Source organism: Gracilinanus agilis, chromosome 4, assembly GCF_016433145.1.
Source record: "Gracilinanus agilis isolate LMUSP501 chromosome 4, AgileGrace, whole genome shotgun sequence".
In the NCBI taxonomy this organism is placed as follows: Eukaryota; Metazoa; Chordata; class Mammalia; order Didelphimorphia; family Didelphidae; genus Gracilinanus; species Gracilinanus agilis.
In genome coordinates, this window is record NC_058133.1 from 520,565,874 (window position 1) to 520,587,324 (window position 21,451).

Consider the following 21,451-nt stretch of genomic DNA (forward strand, 5'->3'; position numbering starts at 1 on the left):
AGAGACTGGAAAGGAGAGAGTCCCTGAGCTCTCGAAGCTTACAGGAGATCCAGCGTGCAAACGCGGGATACTTAGAGAGAAAAATAAATATGGTCTAACTTTCAGGGAGGGGACGATGAGTGGGTGGCACTAAGCATGAACTGGAGGAATCCAGTGAGGCCGAAGTTGAGCTGAGTCTTGCCCAGAGTGTGGGCAGAGCAGCCCAAGAAGTGCAGGTGAAGAAAGACACGCAGGCATAGAGGACTCCCTGTACGAAGGGATGGAAGCAGGACACGAGATGCTCGTGAGTGAGGGCCACCCTGTGCCAGCATAGTATGGCAGGTACCAGTGTGACCCGGAGTCTAGTCAGCGGATGAATGATTACCGTTTCTTCGCGGTCACTTCACACCGTGTCCAGCTTTATCATTTCCAAAGCGTTGCCACTATGACCTCACTTGGTGCTTGCAATGGCCCCGGCAGGTCAGCAGGCCCAAGCACGGAGCTCTTTACCTGGAATCCAGGGTCCTCAGACTCCCTCCTTGTGCAGACTTCGCATATATTCCCGTAGAGTGAGAGCTTCTGGGGGCGAAGGATTCTTTTGTGTCTGTTTATAACCTTCAGAATTTGGCCTCGTGTGTCGGGGTTATTTTTTATCCTCATTCCTTTGTCTCTCTATTGAGGTTCTGTTCTGCTGCTGGGGGATGGGAAGCACTGCTCCAAGCTTGCAGTGGAGCCTTCTCTGGTGAAGTCCAGCTGCCTCTGGGTCCCTCAAGGGGGGGCTCCAGCTGGCTTTTCGTGGGGAGGCTTTCAGCTGTTTTGTCAAGTTGGGTTCTGCTCCTCCTGCTGCAGGTTCCCTCGTCTCATGGCCTGAGCTGTTCTTCCCCTGCCATTGTGCTGCCTAAGCGGGTTGGGTTGCTCTCCTCTCTGCAGATGCTCCGTGGAAGTGCTTTGGGCTGATCCACGTTCTGTGGATTCCACACTGAGCTCTTATCAAGCTAATCTCTCTTATTACTTCAGGGCTTTGTTTTGGAACTATTTACTTTCCATTTTTGTGTGTTTCAAGGACTGGCCAAGCTGGAGTGTTTGACTCCACCATGCAAGTCCATGTGTTGAACAGAGCAGGGACTGGACGAATGCTTTGCTGACTCATCCTGAATGAAAAAAGGCAAGAAGGCGTGAACTACAAGCTAATTAGCAGCTTTTACCATTGTCCACAGAGGCTCTTGACTAGCTTGGAGGATCTGTGAGAGGAGACAACAGGAGAGATCTGATGAATAATAAGTCATGAGAAGTGACTAGAAATTAGGGTTGGAGAAGAGGAAAGACTCGATCCAGGCTTGTGAATCTGGGTGGCTGGAAGGCTACTGCTGCCATCGACAAGAATGGAAGAGTTTGGAGGAAAGGAGTGTGTGGGTGTGGGGGAAAATATGACTTGTGCTTCCATTGCAATGCCAATTCAATTCAGTAAACACTTCTTAAGAAATCGCTCTATAGAAGATCTAGAGATAGTGTGGTAGAGTTGATAGAAAGTTGGCCTTGGAACTAGGAAGGCGACGGTTCAAGTCTTCCTCTGACACAGTGAATTATACATTGGGACATCTTTCTGACCAAGAAGGCAAAAATGTTCACATGAGTAGACGTGAAGGGTAGTAGACACTTGGGTCATATCACCATGTCGTCTTCTCTTTGTGATGCATGAGCATGTAGGATTTGATACTCACAGTGTAGACTTTAGGAGAGGATGCTAATAGAAAAATATGTACATAGTAAACAATTTTCAAGGAGGAGATGTGGCACTAAGAATGAACTGGGGAAATCCAGTGAGGTAGAAATTGAACTGAGCCTTCAATAGAGTGTGGGCAGAGCAGCCCAAGAAGTGTAGATGAAGAGAGAAAGACAGCCAGGCATAGAGGACACCCTGTACAAAGGCATGGAAGCAGGACATGAGATGCTTGTGGGTACCTCTGAATTCCAGCATAGTATGTCATATGCCAGTTTGGTCTTGAATATAGTCATCGGATTATCTGTTACCATTTTCTTCAATAACATTTCGCATGTATACCCTGCTTTATCGTCTTCCGAACTTATTATCTCACTTGGTTATTGCAATAGCCCCAAGCAGGTCACCAGGTACAATCATTGGTATTTTACAAATCAGCAAACCAACCCTTAGAAAAGGGTGGTTTTTAGTAGAAAAGTAGGATCTGTAGGCTTTTGGAGTCGGCCAATGGCGGAACAAAGGCTTTACCCGTAGTCTTATTGGGAAGACTTCTAATTTATCCCCGCTGCAGATGATACTTGCTGATCTTAGATAGATCCTACTTAACATTTTAAGGAATGGCCCATTTATTCCTGTGCATTCTAGTGTTTTGAATAAGAATGGGTGTTATGTTTTGTCAAAGGCGTTTTCCGTATCTCCTGAGATAATCATGTGATTTCTGTTAACTTAGTTTTTGATACAGTCAATTATGCTGATGGTTTTCCTAATATCAAACCAGCTCTGCATTCCTGGTATAAATCCCCACCTGGTCATGGTGAATGATCATTGTGATATATTGCTATGGTCTCCTTGCTGATATTTAGAATGTTTGCATCTATACTCTTTAATGAAATTGGTCTATAGTTTCCTTTCTCTCTTTTTACTCTTCCTGACTTCAGATGATTGTTGATTGCCTACATTTCTACCTGTTCGTATTCTTAGATTATTTACCTTTTGGGGAGTGACTTTTACACTTATGTATTTGAAGCCGTTCCCCATATAGCTTTGATTTGATGCCTTTTTCAGAGAAACTTGTCGCAAAGATTTTTTTTCTTTCTTTTTTATTAAACCCTTAACTTCTGTGTATTGGCTCCTAGGTGGAAGAGTGGTAACGGTGGGCCATGGGGGTCAAGTGACTTGCCCAGGGTCACACAGATGGGAAGTGTCTGAGGCAGGATTTGAACCTAGGACCTCCCATCTCTAGGCCTGACTTTCAATCCACTGAGCTACCCAGCTGCCCCCCATATTTTTTTTCTATTACCTCTTCCCTTATCATTTTTTCCATATTAGGTTTGTTTGTGGAAGACATTTAGGTTTATATAATCTAAATTGTCCACTTCATCTTCTATGACCTTCTCTAACACTTGTTTCATCATGAAGCCTTTCTTTGGCCATGAATCTCAATGATAATTTCTTCCCAGCTTCTCTAGTTTTCTCATATCTAGATCATGTATCCATTTAGATATCTCGGTGTATGCTGTGAGGACTTGGTCTAAGCCTAATTTCTACCAGATTGCTATGTAGTTTTCCCAACAGTTCTTGCCATCTAGTATAACTGGAGTCTTTGGGCTCATCAAACCCTGTGTTACTGTATTTGTTCGATTCTATACGTACGGTGCTTAACCTGTTCCGCTGATCTCATTGAGTACTTCCCTCCATCCCGTCCTCTTTTGATTTTTTTAAATCTTTTTCCGCTCCTACCTCTCTCTTTACAAATAAAAAGATGGTAGAAAAAAGAGACTTTGCCCGACAATTTGTGATCTTATAAGTGGAAAGCCTGTTTCCTCTCTGTTGTAACTCTTCTCCTTGCCTCACTCTGATCCCAGGTTTTTCGTCTTTCCTCTTTTTACTTTAATATTTCCTTCACAGTCCTCCCTCTGGTATTCAAGGTTGTTTTACTTATGGATTATTCTTTTATTTATCATGCCCTCCCTCAGACCTTTTTCCATCCCCTTTGCCATTGTCCCGCCTTTACCTTTGGAGTCTATTGTATTTCGGTAATGAAATCTGTGTGTGTGTGCATAATTGTACCCAATCCTAACCCTTTATTGGATATACATGAAAATTGGGTTCATGTGATGTTCGTCACCCCAACCTACCTCTTTCTCCATTGCTACATGTGTTTGCTTTTCCGCACCTCTCAGCGCATTTTCTTTGAGGGCCAATTCTCCCTCGGGGCCTCAGAATAACGTATGCCCTGATCATTTTTTTCTGAGAGACGATGTCTCTTCTCAAGCTTATTTTTTTTTCATTTTAAACCCTTAACTTCTGTGTATTGACTTATAGGTGGAAGAGTGGTAAGGGGTAGGCAATGGGAGTCAAGTGACTTGCCCAGGGTCACACAGCTGGGAAGTGTCCGAGGCCAGATTTGAACCCAGGACCTCCCGTCTCTAGGCCTGGCTCTCCATCCACTGAGCTACCCAGCTGCCCCCTCAAGCTTATTTTATCAGCTTCTATTACAGAGGTTTTTCTCTTGCTTGCAGTAAACAAAATGGGCCTTACCTAAAAGGACGAGACTTTACATAAGCTTTCCAAAGGAATTACTAGAGATGAACTTTTTCCTCTGTTTCTCTCCCTAATCTGTAGCTCTGAGGTCAGGGTCAGAAAGGAGGTTGGGAAATAGGCAGTAAAGTAACAAGAACATGGATAAAACTATGTGCAAAAGGTCTTTGCCCTTTGAAGGCTGCAGAGGAATTCCTATGCCATTGGACTTTAGACTAATTGCTTATGTTTATTTGGCCATTCTGTGAGCCGTTATGAGTTCAAAGGCTCCATTTTCACCTTTAGGATAGACCTTCTTTTTCTTTTCTTCACAAGGCGTATTTGCTGCATTGCTTCATGGGAATTTGACTTAGGGGAAAATGCTGCAAATTGGTTTTGTTCTCTGTAAATGAGGAAGCATTAAACTCTGTATAATTGCCATTTGGGGAGGGGGAGTGAGGGAAAGATGAGAGAGTGTGGAGAAGTCAGTTGGTTTAAACCCCATATTCACATAAGCATGTTACAGCAGGAACTGAAGACCTACCTCTACTGCCAGTTCTGCCATTTTACCACCTGAGTGATGTCAGGCAATTCACTTTCCATCTTTAGGGCTGTTTCCTTCTCTGTAATACGAGGAGTTTGGGCTGACCACTAGTGTTTTTCTTCTTTAAAATTATGATCCTCTGGAGTCCCCTTTCACAATGCCTTTCCTTGGCAAAAAGATGGCCCTCGACTCTCCGAGAACATTCCAATGGAGAATAAGCTCTCGTGAGAGGGTCCAACTTACACCTGAAATACGTCTGCCATCTGAGCCATCTAAACTCAGTGACTCCTCACCCATTTTACAAGATGATGGGTTGTGTGGCCACAGCAGTTCTTAAAGACCACCTTTTAAGGTGTGGAGGGGCTGCGATCTGTGTTGGTGGAGGAAATGCTCATACCAGTGAAGCTCCTTGGATTCTGGAAGTGTTGAGACGACATTGATGTAGCCCAATTTGGCAGTTTCTAAGAGCTTTCATGTGCACGATCTCATTGTAGCCTCACAATCAGCTTGCTTCTATGATTCTACATGTAATGTGTTCATGCTGGAGTATCTGGATGCCCCAAAGATGTCCACTCCTGTGTTCTCTCTTCCACTTCGAATCTCCAGACGAGGGATGAAAATGGCAAAGAGCAAGATCTCTGGCAAGCACCCGGCTTCGGTTGAATGATCCTAGACTCATCAATCACAGATCTAGAGCTGGAAGGGATCTAAGAGGCCATGTTATTCAATCACTTAGTTTCATAGATGTGAAGATGAGTCTCCCAAGAAGCTAGCCCAAAGTCACACCAGCAATAGAGAGCATAGTCTAGACTCGAACTCAAGGTTTCTGACTCTAGAGTCAGTGCTCTCTCCACTGCACCATCCTGCCTTCTCATCCTCTTAGGGAGCTTCATCAGGGGATTCTTCTGTCTTCCGCTGTCATCATGACACTCTTCCTCAGCCATTTAGCAGACCCACGAAGGCTTTCTAAAGTCTATAACCCTCCCAGGACAAACAGAGAAAGTTGATTCCCATGGGAGAAAAATGCAGATAACCCTCACTCAGCCTTTGTCTTCTTGAAAAGGAGAAACAGAAGGCAAATGAGTGAGGGCTTCCCTATTGCTGTGGCCTTTCTACCCTCTACTGTCTAATATCTGCATATCACTGAAGCCCACCTTTGTGCTACTTTTCCAGAATTATGAGCCAGCCCAGGACAATTCTCCCTACCTTTAAAGGGCTTCCTGATTGTGTTGGTTGGCTTCATTCATTATATTATTGTTCTTTACAGTATTTAGGATGTTCTCATCCAAATTTGGTTTCAAATATACCTCTCTAGACACTCACTTCTCCTGTCAGTGAATAAGCATTTATTAAGCACTTAGTATATGCCAGGCACTATACTAAACCCTAAGAAAGGAAAAAAAAAAAAAGCGCCAAACCCCTACTAGTCCCTGCCCTTATAGAGCTCACATGGGGAAGATAACATGCAAACAAAATATATACGGGATAAGTGGAGGTAATCTCATATGGAAATCACTTGAGTTAAGAGGTCCCACAAACACACACACACACACACACACACACACACACACACACACACACACACAATTTCCCCCTTATGTACAATTCCTGCTCCGAGTTACTGGGATAGACTTGGATTCGGATTCTCTCTTTAGAAACCCTACATGAGCTCTGCGGTTAACGGGGTCCTCTTGGGCAGACTCCTGGGTGACCGTGGACAGGCATCTCTCAGAGGTGGGGGAGAGACTCCTCGTGTAGGTGGGTCACCGATCCCAGAAGAATTCTTCCCTCTCTGATGGTGTCTGGGGAGGGCTTCCGACAGGCCCTTTTGACCCAGTAATTGCCTGCTCTCCGGCACTCTTTAACTTTTATCTCGTAAAGCTCTTGTTCTCTTTGGTTGCTTCTTTGGTCTCCCGATTAAACATTAACGTAGGTCGGTTTCTCTAACACAAAAAGTAAGCAGACGGGAAAGTCCTGGCTAAAAGGGAACCGAAGCAAATGCCAAGTAGGTGGCGAGATGTCTGGAGGCCCGACGGCTCGGTGTGCCCTCTTCCTCTGGGCGTACTGCGTGGTGGCGGCAGAGGGGGGCAAGCTGCTGGTGATTCCGCAGGATGGCAGTCACTGGCTCAGCATGCGCGGGGTCCTGCGGGAGCTGCACCAAAGAGGACACGAGGTGGTGGTGGTCGCCCCTGCGGCGACTCTGCACATCCAAGAGGCGCCCTTTTATAGCCTCACGCAGTATCCGGTGCCCTTCCAGCTGGAGGAGTTGAAGTCCCGCTTTCGGGAGATGAATTTCGCAGTTTTTGAGAAATTGTCGCCTCTGGAAAATTTCTTCAAAACCAAAGAGAGAATCCGGAATAACACGGAGCTGTTTTTGTCCGCCTGCTCACACCTGCTTTACAACCAAGAGCTGATGGCCCGGCTGGGGGACAGTCGCTTTGACGCCGTTTTCACCGACCCTTTCCTGCCCTGCGGCGCCATCGTGGCCAGGTATCTCTCCCTTCCGGCTGTCTACTTTTTGCAGGCGCTGCCTTGCCAGCTAGATGCCTCCGGCACGCAGTGCCCCAGCCCTCCTTCCTACGTTCCTCGAGGATTATCGCAGAACACGGACCGCATGACGTTTCTCCAGAGAGTTAAAAACATGCTCTTCTCCCTATCCCAGCTCTTTCTCTGTGACTTTGTGTATGCCCCATATGCCCGTCTCGCTTCCGAATTGCTAAAGGAAGAAGTGACCGTCCTGGACCTTCTCAGCTACGGATCCATTTGGCTTCTGAGAAAAGATTTTGTAAAGGAGTATCCCAGCCCCGTCATGCCCAACATGGTTTTCATCGGGGGCGTCAACTGCGCTTATAGAAAGCCCTTGTCTCACGTGAGTACCGGGGCCACCCGCTCCCTCGCTTCCGAGCCTCCCGACTGCTCCTCCGATGGGCCGATGATATCATTCGGCTCCACTCGTTTTGCTGAAGGGCTCTGGTACAGCTCGGCTCCGCCATGCAATAAATACTCTAAAGGAGGACGCAGGAAGGGGGCTGCCACACCCGTTTACACACAAGAAAACTGGACGTCAGGCAGGTTATGGGCAGAGCAAGAAGCCAGGCCTCGCCCGTGCCCTACACTGGGCCGCCTTCCCAAAGAGATGCCCCCAGAATTCAGGCACACCGAGAGGCGGGGCTTCTTCCTCCGAGGCCTTAAAGCCACCCGCGGCAAGTTTTCTTCTTCCCATCAGGCTTTTCTGCAAAGAACTTTGGGAAATGAGCTGAATGTGGTCTCAGTGGCGAGACTGTAGTTCCCCGGTCTCTAGTGTCCACCGATCCCTGGTTCCTCCTAGTATCCGTACAGTCAGGTACTGAGGTAGACCGAGAGGCCCGCCCTGGCCGAGGCACTGAGGGGGAGATGGTTAGCCCAGAACCCCATCTTGTCCTCCCCCAAGGAAAGAGCCTTCGTCCCTTGGCTGGGATCTCTCAGTCCTCTTCCAACCAGAACTGGATTTCTGCTCTCGTATCCCATGTCCTCCTTTCATGCTCCCCAAACCAAGCAGAGCGGCCCGGCCCGTAGCACTCTGGGTACCTGTGGCCAGGGGGGAGGGACAGCTGGGAGGAGGGGCAGGGATGGGCGGGGCTGGGCTTTCTGGGGACGAGGGAGATTTTATGTGCTGTCTGGAGTGTCAGCTCCTCCCCTGGCTTCCTTCGGCAAGTACTTAGCTGGAAGCCTCCCTGCAGGCAGCGCTTCCTGACTTGTTGTTTATCAACCTAAGCACGAGAAGAGCCCCCCTTCCCCCCATTTTCACGTCCCTTCCGGGACTGCCAGACGCTTTCTTTCCGTTGTCTCACCGATACTCACTACCACTACGAGCAAACACTCCCCCCATCCACGGCCGCTTGGCTAAGTGTGGGGACTCCCAGAGAGCCCTGCGCAGGCCGAGGACGCTCAGGGCCCCCCGAAGGTGCTTTCCCAGAAGAGGCCCCCAAGACGCCAACTTCCATTAATCAACGAAATCCCACCATGGAGTAGCTTGTGCTGAGTCTCTGCTCGGCTTCTCACTCGTTAGCGCCATCCTCCGCCCCCAAAAGAATTCCTGGGCTTGTTTGAGCATCTCTGAGTTTTTACGTGCCGATGGCCCGGAGGGGCTGTCCTGCAAGGTCTCTTCTAAAAGAAGTGAAGCTCTGTGGAAAGGGCGCCCATGCCACGTCCTACTGGCAGACGAGCTGATGGAATGAGCAGACAGGGAGCTGGGCCTTGGGGCACAATCATGGAATCCAAGACGCCTGGCTGTGAAAGGAAACTCAGATGCCATCCAGCCCGACCCCTACCTAATATTTATTTTTTATTTTTTTTAAACCCTTAACTTCTATGTATTGGCTCCTTGGTGGAAGAGTGGTAAGGGTGGGCCATGGGGGTCAAGTGACTTGCCCAGGGTCACCCAGCTGGGAAGTGGCTGAGGCCAGATTTTAACCCAGGACCTCCCGTCTCTAGGACTGACTCTCCATCCACTGAGCTACCCAGCTGCCCCTCCCCCCCACCTAATATTTAGTCTGGTCTCCCTCTCCTGTGTGAGTTTGGGCAAGTTACCTCTTCTCCCTGGATCTCAGTTGCCTCACACATAAAATTAGGGAATTGGATTAGAGGTTCTATGAGCTCTGCTCTATGATCGGTGACTGTCCCGTCTCTTCTTACAGGCTTCCATGACAGAAAATTTGCTCTGAACTCAGGGATGCCATTGCATTTTGGAGCAGGTCAATTGGGAAATTTCTTCTTAGCCTGAGATCAAATTTGCTTCCCTTCTGATTTCTCATTGGTCCTAGTTTTGTCATTTGCTGGCAGAATCTTAGCTCCTTGGGGCTAGAGGCTGTTTCTTTGCATCCCTAGAACCCAACATGGTGCCCAGCACAGAAGGAGTAGCTATTAAGAACTTCTTGATTAATTCTTAGGACAATCAGAACAAGAGAAATCCCTCCACTTTAAATATTTGAAGATAGCTCTGGTTCCTGCTCCTCCCTCTTCTTCCTCAGCTCTCTTGAAGCAACACATCTTATACCCATCCTCATTTACATGTTCCTTATCATCCTGGCCATTGGTGTGCTTTAGAACATCATCCTCCCCTCTGAGGTGGCGTGCCCAGAATTGGGCACAGCATTCAGAATGGAGTCTGTCCACAGAACAGGAATTGGCTTTATTCACTGACTAGCTAAGTAGCTTTAGGCAAAGTCATTTAATTTCTCTGAGACTGACTTCTTAATCTATAAAAGGGGGCTCGGCGTTCCTATGGAGTTGTGAGTCTAAGACAAACTGTAAAGTATAACAACCCAATTGTAGTACGTTTGCCTCATCTTCCTCTGAGGATCTTACCAACTTTTCACAGGATTTCATTGGGGAAGGGAACACTCTACTATTTTTTTTTTTACCCCTCTACTTCGGTGTATTGTCTCATAGGTGGAAGAGTGGTAAGGGTGGGCAATGGGGGTCAAGTGACTTGCCCAGGGTCACACAGCTGGGAAGTGGCTGAGGCCGGGTTTGAACCTAGGACCTCCTGTCTCTAGGCCTGACTCTCACTCCACTGAGCTACCCAGCTGCCCCCACTCTACTATTTTTGCTCATCCCTTAAAAGCTCTATGAAGGTGGGCCTCTCCCAAAGATGGGTGGAGAAATAGTGCCAGGGAGTGGGGGGGGCATGTCTCTGCCACTCCCCATCTCTAGTTCTTCCTGGATAGTATTTACAAGAACTTTCTAAAACCTGAAAAAGAAGGATCAGACCATCTAACCCCTGGGCTACTACTGCTTACCTTGGCAATCCCATCCATTTTCAGATAACAAATTTGAGAGCACATTTTCTTTTTCTTTAGAACAAATCGGTCCCTTTCATTTTCGTGTGATAGTATCTGTCTCCGGAAAGTTGGTTGTTTATTTTCCACTTGAACTGCTTGCAGGCATGGTGTGTTGTTTTCCTGGTTCTTCCTGTTTCACTCTGCATCGGTTCATATGGGTCTTCCCATGCTTCTCTCTCCTTTAGAGCCATTGCTTCTCTGGCACAGTCATAGTCTATTGTGTTCATGTGCCTTGGTGGTGGTGGTGTTTTATTTGTCCATTGCCCAGTGAATGGACGTGCAGTTAGTTTGCTTCCACAAAAGTGCTGCTATAAAAACTTGAAGACATTTGGGACGTCCTTTCTGACCTAAACCAAAGAAGTTCATTCTTTCAAGTGGAAAGAGTTTCCTGACACAGACAGTAGCACTGTGGGCCGATTTCTTTTTTACAAGGGAGGGTTCTATTGGCTTTGCTGGGAAGTCGCTCTTTCTCACCACACTTACTTGCATGCCACCTAATATCTGGGTTCTACATGTGGTTCCCCCCCCAAGTAAAGCACAAGTTCCGACAGGCAGGGACTGTTTGGTTTTTGTCTTTGGAACCCAGAGCCTGACTCGTTGTGGAGTCTGGCACCTTAAGAAGTGACCATGATGGAAAAAAGAGCCTCATTAAAACATCTTTATTTTGAAGTATTCAAAAAGCAATCAAAATAGGTGGGAGGAATAGTATGTTGTGAGGAGTTTATTCAGTCATCATGGGGGAGGGAGGGGAGGGGCTGCCAGTTCATCTCTCCTAGTCCTCCGTCTCTAAACAGATTGTCTCAATTTTCCTTTTTCAGAACCAGCTCTCGCTGGGCACAGATTATAGGATGTGCATTAAATTGGATGCTTCCTCTTATTTTAGGAATTTGAAGCCTATGTGAATGCCTCTGGGGAACATGGAGTTGTGGTCTTCTCCCTGGGCTCGATGGTCTCAGAAATCCCAATGGCCAAAGCCATGGAAATCGCCGAAGCTTTGGGTACAATACCCCAGACGGTAAGGATGCCCCTCGGCTACTCTTGTATGTCTTTAGACCAAGTCGGGATCCAATCGAGTTGTCTTTCTTAGGACGGGGGTTTGCGATTTCACTGTCGGCCACTCTTCCTCCACTTCCCAGGCACGATGCGTTTGTAAGGAGGACAGTTCCGTAGGCCAGGGCAGCTTTTATTGCACATTGGTTTTTCCTGAATGCATTTTGGATGGGACCTAAAAGACGGCCAGTCGATAAAACAAACAAACGAAGACATCAGAGTGGACGTTATGGCGGCTGTTCAATTGAGTATCTGAATAGCATCGTAGGGCCTAGACTTGGACCTGGAGGGCACTTCTGAGGTCATCCAGGCCTGCCTTCCCTTGTTTAATAAGTGAAGAACCTGAGACACAGAAAGGTGAAGGAGGAAGGACTTAGCCATTGCCCCAGAGGGAGTAAGGAACAGAGCTATGAAGGGATTCTCCTGACTCGAAATCTAGTGTCCTCTCCCTACTGTATCCCACCTCTAGGTTGGGATATAGGATTCTCAGGATTTGGATAATCCAGGATTATCTTTGGATATTTTCAAAATACTTTGGACCACTTACGAATCGTAGCCACTTGGGGAGGGGGTTGTTGTGGCTGTAGAGATGCTAAATCAGCGGCGGGATATTATAGCCTCAGAGGTTGGCATGCCCGTTGTGGAATTCTCCTTTTATACATGAGGTAATCCCAGAGAGGTCTGTCCCAGGCCACTCAGGAATCCATCAAGTGGCAGAACTCGGGCCCACTGACTCCAAGTGCAACGGTACGTCTTCCTTGCGAGTTAAAAATGATATTTAGGTTGAGGCAAAGAAGCTTCCTAGAACGAGTCTGGGATTTGTGCCAAAGGGAGCTAGTTAAGTGGACTTGAGACATCCCAATTCCAAGAGCTTCAGGGAAAGCCGTGGTGCGACTCCTTCTACCCCAGTGCTTCTCCAGGCTACCCTGCCCTGGGCCGGCATCTCGAAGCCTCAGACTCCTGCAGAAACTAGCCCGTGTACCAAGGGATGTGACCGACTGCTTCGAGTCACACGATTTCTCCAGAGAGCGCGAGGAGAAAACAGGCCTAAGGCAAAGGCTGTGTTGGATCTTCCATGTGTTGACTGAAAGCTCCCTTCGTTCCCCTCAAGTCTAGCAGTCGCTGCTTTTGCCTCTGTGCTGAAACCGTGTCCTGGGCCCTTCTCAAACTCTCGACTCTTTGCTCCCTCAAGGTGTTATGGCGGTACACTGGGAAACCACCGGCGAATCTGGCCAAGAACACCAAACTTGTGAAATGGCTTCCACAGAACGATCTGCTCGGTATGTGGATCTGCGTGTGGCGAGGGTGGGAGGCGTGGAGGGAGGGGGGCTGTAGGCCATGTACGAGTCACTACCAGTGGACGGCGCCAGGGGCAGGCCTCTGGCATGGTCTCTAATGACTGCGGGGCCTACAAAGACCCTCAGGCTGAGAGGGACCCCTAAGGGCAGCCAGGAAGCCCTTCGATGACATCCCTTACCAGACATCATCGGTACTGTTGGCTGAAGACCTCCAGGGAGGAGGCTCGCAGCCTCCCAGGGTATTCCATTTAGCTTTGGAAGTCTCGTTGCCATCAAGTTTCCCGACGTCGAGGATGGATCGGCTTCTCTGGGCAGTTTCCAGTTTAGCCTTCTGAGGCTGTGTGAGCGGCGAGGGCTAATTCCTGTGACACATATTCGGGGGGAGCTTTCACACTCTCCTTGGGGCCTTCTCTTGCCCAGGCTCCGTATCCCCATTCCCGTAATGATTGCTGGAGAGCACGGCTTCCGGGCTCTCCACCCCCCAGGTCACCTTCCTCTTTTCAGCGTCTGTTCTAAAATGTGGCCCCCAGAGCAGAGCCCGGGGTTCCAGATGCGGCCTGACAAGGGCCGGACTCAGCACTACGCTCTGAATTTGCACTCGCTTTTGCTCCATACACTTGGAGCTCATAATCCCTGCAAATGAACATTTGCAGAATAACGTGTGAATGTCCACCCCCAGAGGAAGAAAGAACTGGCAAATGGGAAGAAGCAAGCCGTAGTTTATCTGCCCGGTTTGGGGCCAAATGATGCCTTCTGTAATGGGGAAAGGAGAAGGAGCGATGGAGTTATTTGGGGATTTAATGGAACGGACAAATAAATGTAAGTGTTTGGGAAGGACAGCAGTCAGGAATCAAGAAGCGCTGGAGGGGCTCACGGCCAGCCTTCCGGACGCCGATCCACCGAAGGACTGTTGTCCACATTTGTAACCAACAGGAAACACGGCGCTGTGGCATCCGAATGCCTCAGCCCCGCATTGGCTGGCCTAGCTGACCCATAGGGGTTACCTTTAGAGAAATGGCCTTTAAGAAACCTCATCGTAGTAAAATCGTTCTGCTTCTCCCAAGGTGCTGTGGGTTGGTGGGGAGGGCCCCAATCGTAGCGAAAAGGAGGATTCTGCAAAGGCAAGTCTAAACGGTCAGAGCCATCTTCACCATGTCCACCATGTGGCCATTGTGGTGGAGAATGACAGCCTCAGGCAGCCAGGTGGTGCCGTGGATGGTGCTCTGGGCTTGGAGACAGGAAGACCTGGGCTCAAATCTGGCCTCCAATGCTTACTCGCTGTGTGACCCTGAGCAAGTCACTTAACCTTATTTGCCTCCGTTTCCTCCTCTGTCAAATGAGTTGGAGAAGGAAATGGCGAACCACTCCAGTGTCTTTGACAAGAAAACCCCAAATGACTGGACAACACCAGACAGAGACTGTCTGGTGTATGTAAATAGACAAATGAATGAACCTTGTCTAACACCATCCTGGGGGCCAAGGCCATGAGTGATTTCTAGTGCTTCGCAAATGAAGTATTTTTGTAAAAATGCTCTCATTCCCCACTCCAGGTAATAGTATGGTTGACTCTTCTATTGTCTTCACATTGTGAGACCATGTGTGGCCTGAAAGCTAATAGACAGCCCCGTCATAGAGGCCTTCTTTCTCTGTTTTCCTTCTCAAGCCCACCCGAAGACCAGAGCGTTCATCACGCATGCTGGATCTCACGGGATCTACGAGGGCATATGCAACGGCGTGCCGATGGTGCTGATGCCGCTGTTCGGAGACCAGATGGATAACGCGAAACGCATGGAGTCGAGAGGGGCAGGGGTGATCCTGAATGTGCTGGACATGACGTCCAGCGATCTGAGCAAGGCGCTGAAGACTGTTATCAATGATAAAAGGTAAGAAATCAGGGTGACATGGCAAGACCATTGGCACCACCAATGCCACTGCCTCCCTGTCCAGAGCAAGCGCCATTTCTGCAACTCCCGATTTCCTAATAAGATCAGCGGAGACGTAATCATTCATGGAGATTATATTTGAATGAAGAGCAGATGGGGATTCCTCTTGTGCATTCCTGCCACTTCCCCATGATTCCTTCCCTAACTACCAAAAGAACCGTCCCCCACCCCAAATACCTGAAGCTCCACATCATCAGAGCAAGCCGTCTCATGGGGCGAACCACTCTGAAAGACCTAAAATTCTCACGACTTGATCCCCAACCAGGAGTTCCATTGCCCTCTGGGATGGATGAATGGCGAGTGGAAATCCACTTCACTAAGTCTCCCTCCCCTGTTCCTGCTTCCACCCTCAGGTACCTGGCAGGACATATCTAATCTCTCTTCCATGTGACGATCCCTCAGCCACTTGAAGGCAGCTCTCATGTCTCTCCTAAGTCTTCCCTTCTCCAGGCTAAACGATGGCAGTTCTATCAGGCAATTTCTATTCGGGCTGTTTCCCGTCCTCCTCAACTTCCTCCGTATGGGCTTGGCTTTCTTAGTGTCTTTCCCAAAACGAAGGACCCAACCCTAGTATGAGAGTCGGTCCAGCCTAGAGCAGAGCCGGTGTAGGAGGGCCTCCTTATTGACATTCAGCTTTTCTCAGGGAAGACATTTCACCTCTTCCAGCTTTCAGAGGGCCACAGCACACTCTTGAGGGATAGACAGAGAGCAAGCTTGCTCTCTGTGCGCCGTGCCGGTCTAGCCACCATTCAAGAGACCGGGAAGCCGTCAATCACATTGAGAGAAGAAGTTCATTGAGAGAGGAAGAGAGAAAAACCTGGGCGAAAGTCCCTCCCATCCTTAACCTGCTACACACTTCATTGGAACCCCCTCTCCAGCCCCCACAGAATTCAGTTAGAGCCCTTTCTTGTCAGCTGGAGGCTCTGATTTATATAACCACACAGATTCGATTGGAACCCTCTGGTCAGGGTTTGGGTAGAGGTTCTAATCTGCACATTCACTTACACGTAAGAAATAAAAGGATAGATTTAAATATTATGGTTTTTAAAGATTTATTAACAGCCATTAGAAAAATGAAGCCACATGCCTTATTGAGTTAGTTTGAAGGACCCGCCATACGTCCACCACCACTCCTGCTTCAGCATCAAAAGAGCGCGGGCCCTTCCAGGCACTTCCTTTTTGTTCTTCTCTCTATATTATTACATTTCCTGCCTACGTGATTCCACAAGAGGAATCATGGGAAATGTAGTTTGAAAGAGCCCTAAATGTCCACAGGAAGTTTAGATCAGGGACCTCGAAATTAGTGCAAGGACCCCCAAATTTCCAATATCACATACATGAGATAAGACTTACAGATCCTGGGAGAAAGCACCAACTCATTAACCCCTTAAAGTATCCACCTGAAGGGCACAATCCTAAAACTCCTTGTATGGTATAGCAAAGGCATGGCCTGTTTTTGGCTCGCTCAGGCATTTCAGAGACCTTTGTATTCTGGATGGCTTGAGGCAATCCTAGGAGAGTCTGATTTTGCTGGGGTCCGAGGCATATTCATTGTGGCTATGCTAACAACCAGTACCTGGAGAGTAAAACGCTAATTTCTCACTCCACATACCATCCATAAGACAGGCCGTGCAGGCCTTTTGTACACAAATCATGGGCTAGTCACACTTCTTCCACTCTCTAGTTGTTCCTGTCTCTTCTTTGGTCTTCCTTATTTGCCAGTATAGTTTCATTTATTTATTTAGTTTTAAACCCTCACCTTCCATCTTAGAATCAATACTGTGTATTGGCTCCAAGGCAGAAGAGTGGCAAGGGCTAAGCAATGGGGGTGAGGTGACTTGCCCAGGGTCACGCAGCTAGGAAGTGTCTGAGGCTAGATTTGAACCCAGGACCTCCCATCTCTAGGTCTGGCTCTCAATCCACTGAGCTACTCAGCTGCCCCCTGCCAGTATAGTTTTAAAAGCCCTTTTCGGTCATCCTCTGAGTTAATCAAAAACCTCACCTTTTACTAGGCTTTTGGGGTGCTGGTATGATTCATACAGGGTTTGGTCACCTTTGTCTCCATTCTCACCCAGTGTCTCGTACACAGCCCCTTCTTGATTGATTGAGCTAAGTTTGTTGAAGAACTCTCTAGGATGCCACATCAAGATCTCCCAGCATCTCGCCTTTTATTCTTCTTCACTGAAATAAATCATCTTGCTTCTGATTTTGAGCCTCTTTTTCCTTCTCGAACTGATTTCCTTTGCAGATGTTTAACCCACGGTGTCCCATCCATTCTCTTTTCCAAACTCTCGCCAAACTTTGGGCGCCAGGTAGATTATTTATGATGTTCCCTCCTCTAGCACAGAAGCCAGAAGGAAGTGCTCCCTTTCCCCAAAATGTCTTCTTTTGTTCATTTCAGCAATAAGCTCCTCTGTTAGGAGTCAGAATAAGGTCCATGAGAATGGTTCTAAATGACATTTACTCCACATTTGGGAGGTCAGCAAATCCAAGGAGGAGTTGATCTAGCACTCCGCCTTAGGCTAGTTTTGTGATTCACTTCCTCCTGGCTATGCAATGGCAGAAATGCAATTTACTTCTTCTAGCATCTGCTTCTGCCTTTTCCTCCACTGATCCTCCCCAAATGCTCTCCTTCACATTTCATCACTTCAGTTTGTACATATCCTCATAGGAGTAGATAATGAATGGAATATACAATATTATTTCATCCTCTTTAATCTACTCTGCTCCATTTGGATAAGTTACGTCCTTCCAACGGCATATTCCAGTCGGAGTCATACCCCATTAAGTTTCAGTAATACTTGAGGTCAACTTATAGTATTAAAACGTCTGGCTCATTTTATTATTAGAACTGCACTTTCAATGGGTAGTCCTCCTCATTCTATTTCTTCTTATGCAAAACCTAATTTCTGGGGCATCTGGCTTTGGGGATGTAGGCAGGCAATTTTCTTCCTCTCTCACTATTTTCAGTTTGATCCAATTTACAAATTCAGCCAATTTCTTTTTCTTTCTTTTTTTCCTTCCTTTTCTTTTCTTCTCTTTTCTTCTCTTCTCTTCTCTTTTCTTTTCTTCTCTTTTCCTTCCTTTTCTTTTCTTCTCTTCTCTTCTCTTCTCTTCTCTTTTCTTTTCTTCTCTTTTCCTTCCTTTCCTTTCCTTTTCTTCTCTTCTCTTCTCTTCTCTTTCCTTTTCTTCTCTTTTCTTTTTTTTTTTGGCCCCCATTAGATGCATTTCATCTCTGATCAAGTGCTATTCTCTGGCACTGTCTTTAAGCTCTTTAGCATTACTTACCTGGTTGTATTGGATAGTCAACATGTTTCTGCCAATGCCCTAATATATAAATCAGTTTCCTACAACTATTGTTTGAGTGAGATCTTCTAAGGAAATTCAGATAATGAGTGAAGAAATCACAAGCTGAAATCTCAAAACCTATATTTGAATCCTGCCTCTCATATCTCTCTATGAGGGATGCTGGACAAGTTGCTTCAACTCCTTGATCCTCAGATTCCTCTTTTGTCAAATGAGGGAGTTGGACATCATAATCTTCAGAGATTCCTTCCAGCTCCAACCCCCATGAGCTTCCGGCCACCTCGTGGTTCTTACTCTGGATACTGTCTATCTGCGGCTAATCCTTTTCCATGTTGGTGTCTTCTTACTCTCTGTTGATTCGTCTTAAAATTGACCTATGATTCCCGTCCAAGTTCTTCCTTTCAGAAATGGGCCACCCCCAGGAAGATATGAGTTCCCCAATCCTGGAGATCTTCAAGTAGAGGTTGAATGATCATTCCTTGAGACTGCTATAGATGGGATTTATGCTTTAGCAGTAAGACACATTAGTTGACCTCTGCAGTCTTCTAGTTCTACAATCCCAAGATTCTATAATTCCTGAATTCTGGGATCTATTTCTTATGAGGCAACCGAATAACCCTGAGAAAGAAGCAGAACATTTGGATTTGAGAGCAACCCAAAGAGATCGGAATTCTCTATCACTGAGAGCTTTATGTACTAATCTTCTTTTTAAAAATTTCAGCTACAAGGAAAACATCATGCGTCTCTCGGCTCTTCACAAAGATCGGCCCATCGACCCCCTTGACCTTGCTGTGTTCTGGGTGGAGTTCGTGATGAGACACAAAGGGGCGCCACATTTACGTGCTGCTGCCCACGACCTCAACTGGATCCAGTACCATTCCTTGGACGTCATTGCTTTCCTCCTGGCTATTGTATTGACTGTCGTATTCATCATAGTGAAAAGCTGCAAGTTTTGTTTCCACAAATGCTTTGGCAAAAAAGGAAAAGCTAAGAAATCCACCAAAGCCAAGTCTCATTGAGCCCCGCTTTGAAAAATTGGGTAAAATTGGAGTTTGTTCTCCCTATAGAATCTGAAAATGTACTCGAGTGACCCCCCCCCCCCCACACAAATATCCACCAAGCGGGCCCTCATGCGTATAAGTCCGTTTTAAATCGATTTTTGATTTTAAAAAATTCTCGATCTTGTTTTGTTGTCTATCGAAGAAGGAGCCGTGAGATTTAGAGCTGAAAGATGGCCCTTTGGTGCAGCCACTCCACATGGCAGCTGAGGAAACTGAAGCCACATGGAGGGAATCCCTTTGGACTGAAAATCAGTCTTAGACGAGGGACCTGATAGTCACCTTCACGTTTTGGAAGGGCTATACTCTACTTGGCCTCAGAGGATAGAGTAACGAACGATGGAGGCTGGCGAAGCTACTCCATCACTGAGGTCAGCGTCAGTAAAAGCTTCCTCCCAATCGAGGAATGGGCCAGCTCAGGGAGAAGGAGGTTCCCATTCACTGGGGCTTTCCAAGCCAACCTTTGATGACCACTGCCTGGGAAGTCATAAAGGGTGCAAGTTGGACTCCGTGACCACTGTGGTCCCTTCCACCTCTCATATTCTGGGGCCTGAAGGAACCTCCCCAGGGTGACACGGCTAGCTTGCAGCTGAACTAGAGCAGAAGCCGATCTCCTGGCTCTCATCTCTCCTTTGTCCCCCTCAAGCCATAGCGATTAGGAAAACTGTAGCATGAGTCAGGCCTGATGCTCCTTCCCCTTCTTCAAGGTTCTAGCTTCAGGTATTTTGCTTGGTAGAACTGAAGAGGTCGGATGGTTTTCTTAAACTGTAAGGCTTCTCATACAACTCCTCCTCCGTGTGTCCTCCCAATGAATCGTGATTGCTAATCAGTTCTTGCAATGTGAATGCTTCCCCCCCTGCCTGGCTCCCTCTTTAGTGTTTCCATCTCTTTGTGAAGCACCTGGATGCTATAGGGCTGGGTTTCCCACTAGCGATTTCTGTGATCCCTCTGGACACAGAAGGGTGGACGTGTCGCTCATCCGGGCTGCTGCTCATCTTTATAATGTTGGCACTGAATTGTTTTTACATTGCAAGACCAAAATGGATCAAGAAAATGCCACGTGGCACTCTGCCGCATGGATGAGGCCCATTAACCGTGCTTTTAGCAAAATACCATGTTGGCATATTGCTCAGAGCTCAACAGATGAATAAATCCTGCTTATTGTCCTGGAGGCTCATGTTTGTGTGTGGCTCTTATTTGCGCGTGCGTTAGTCCAGCTTCTTTTGATCATCATATAGTCACTGATCGATTCAGCAAATATTTATGGGGGACAAGGATCATCCTAAAGCCATTTTCAGCCTAATGGAGCCACGAAGAAGCAAAATGTGTTCATCTGATACTTGGATGCATCAACAACCTCATTGATGTGGGTCTTCCTCCTTGTAAAGAACAACCCAGGGGGCAGCTGGGTGGCTCAGTGGATGGAGAGCCAGGCCTAGAGATGAGAGGTCCTCGGTTCCAATCTGGCCTCAGACACTTCCCAGCTGTGTGACCCTGGACAAGTCACTTGACCCCCATTGCCTACCCTTACCACTCTTCTGCCTTGGAGCCAATACACAGTATTGACTCCAAGACGGAAGGTAAGAGTTTTTAAATAAATAAATAAGTGAAAATAAAAAGTAAACTAAAATAAAGAACAACCCATCCATTTCCCCTTATCCTTCCTGACTCTTGGCCAAAATCCCCCAATAAAAACTCAACCCAGCTACAGCGCTCCGTGTCCCAGAGGCCTTCCCCCTAACCTCTCAGCTCAATGGGGGTGCAAGCAGAGCATGTGCGTTGCCCAGGGCTTTTGACCAATCTCTTTAATGCCGCTTCCAATGTACAGTTCTTCAAAGGAAAGAGAAGCCGTAGAAGGTTGGAATCTTCGTTTCACAGACCTAGAGGAAGAAGGACCCCAGAAGCCAGCAAATCTAACCCCCCACTATTACAACCAAGGAAACTGAGAGAATAGAATGAGGGAGCCCGAGATACTCCAGCGGCACGGTGATGGAGCTCGGATTCAAATCCAGGGACTCCAACTTGTAATGGTGGGGCACCAGGGATGTTATTATTATTATTATTAAAATGTAACTAAATGGCTTGTGGGTTCACTCTGGGTTGAAGGAGAGACGGGACCAACCAAGATAGAGAGATCAGGGTTTACTGCCAAGCTTTTAACTGAAACAGGAACAGCAGTTGGCCCAACAGTCTCTCAGCCACCCTAGGCCA

The 21,451-nt window shown here is 47.4% G+C and overlaps 1 protein-coding gene across 1 annotated transcript; it reads left to right on the forward strand.

The window, feature by feature from the left end:
• Positions 1 to 6,321: 6,321 nt before the first annotated feature.
• On the forward strand, positions 6,322 to 20,411 carry LOC123244788 (UDP-glucuronosyltransferase 1A1-like). Its single transcript, XM_044673389.1, has 5 exons — positions 6,322 to 7,632; positions 11,469 to 11,600; positions 12,828 to 12,915; positions 14,597 to 14,816; positions 18,904 to 20,411. The coding sequence occupies exons 1-5, from the start codon at positions 6,781 to 6,783 to the stop codon at positions 19,199 to 19,201; spliced, it is 1,590 nt and encodes a 529-aa protein (XP_044529324.1). The 5' UTR covers positions 6,322 to 6,780; the 3' UTR covers positions 19,202 to 20,411.
• The last annotated feature ends 1,040 nt before the right edge of the window (positions 20,412 to 21,451 follow it).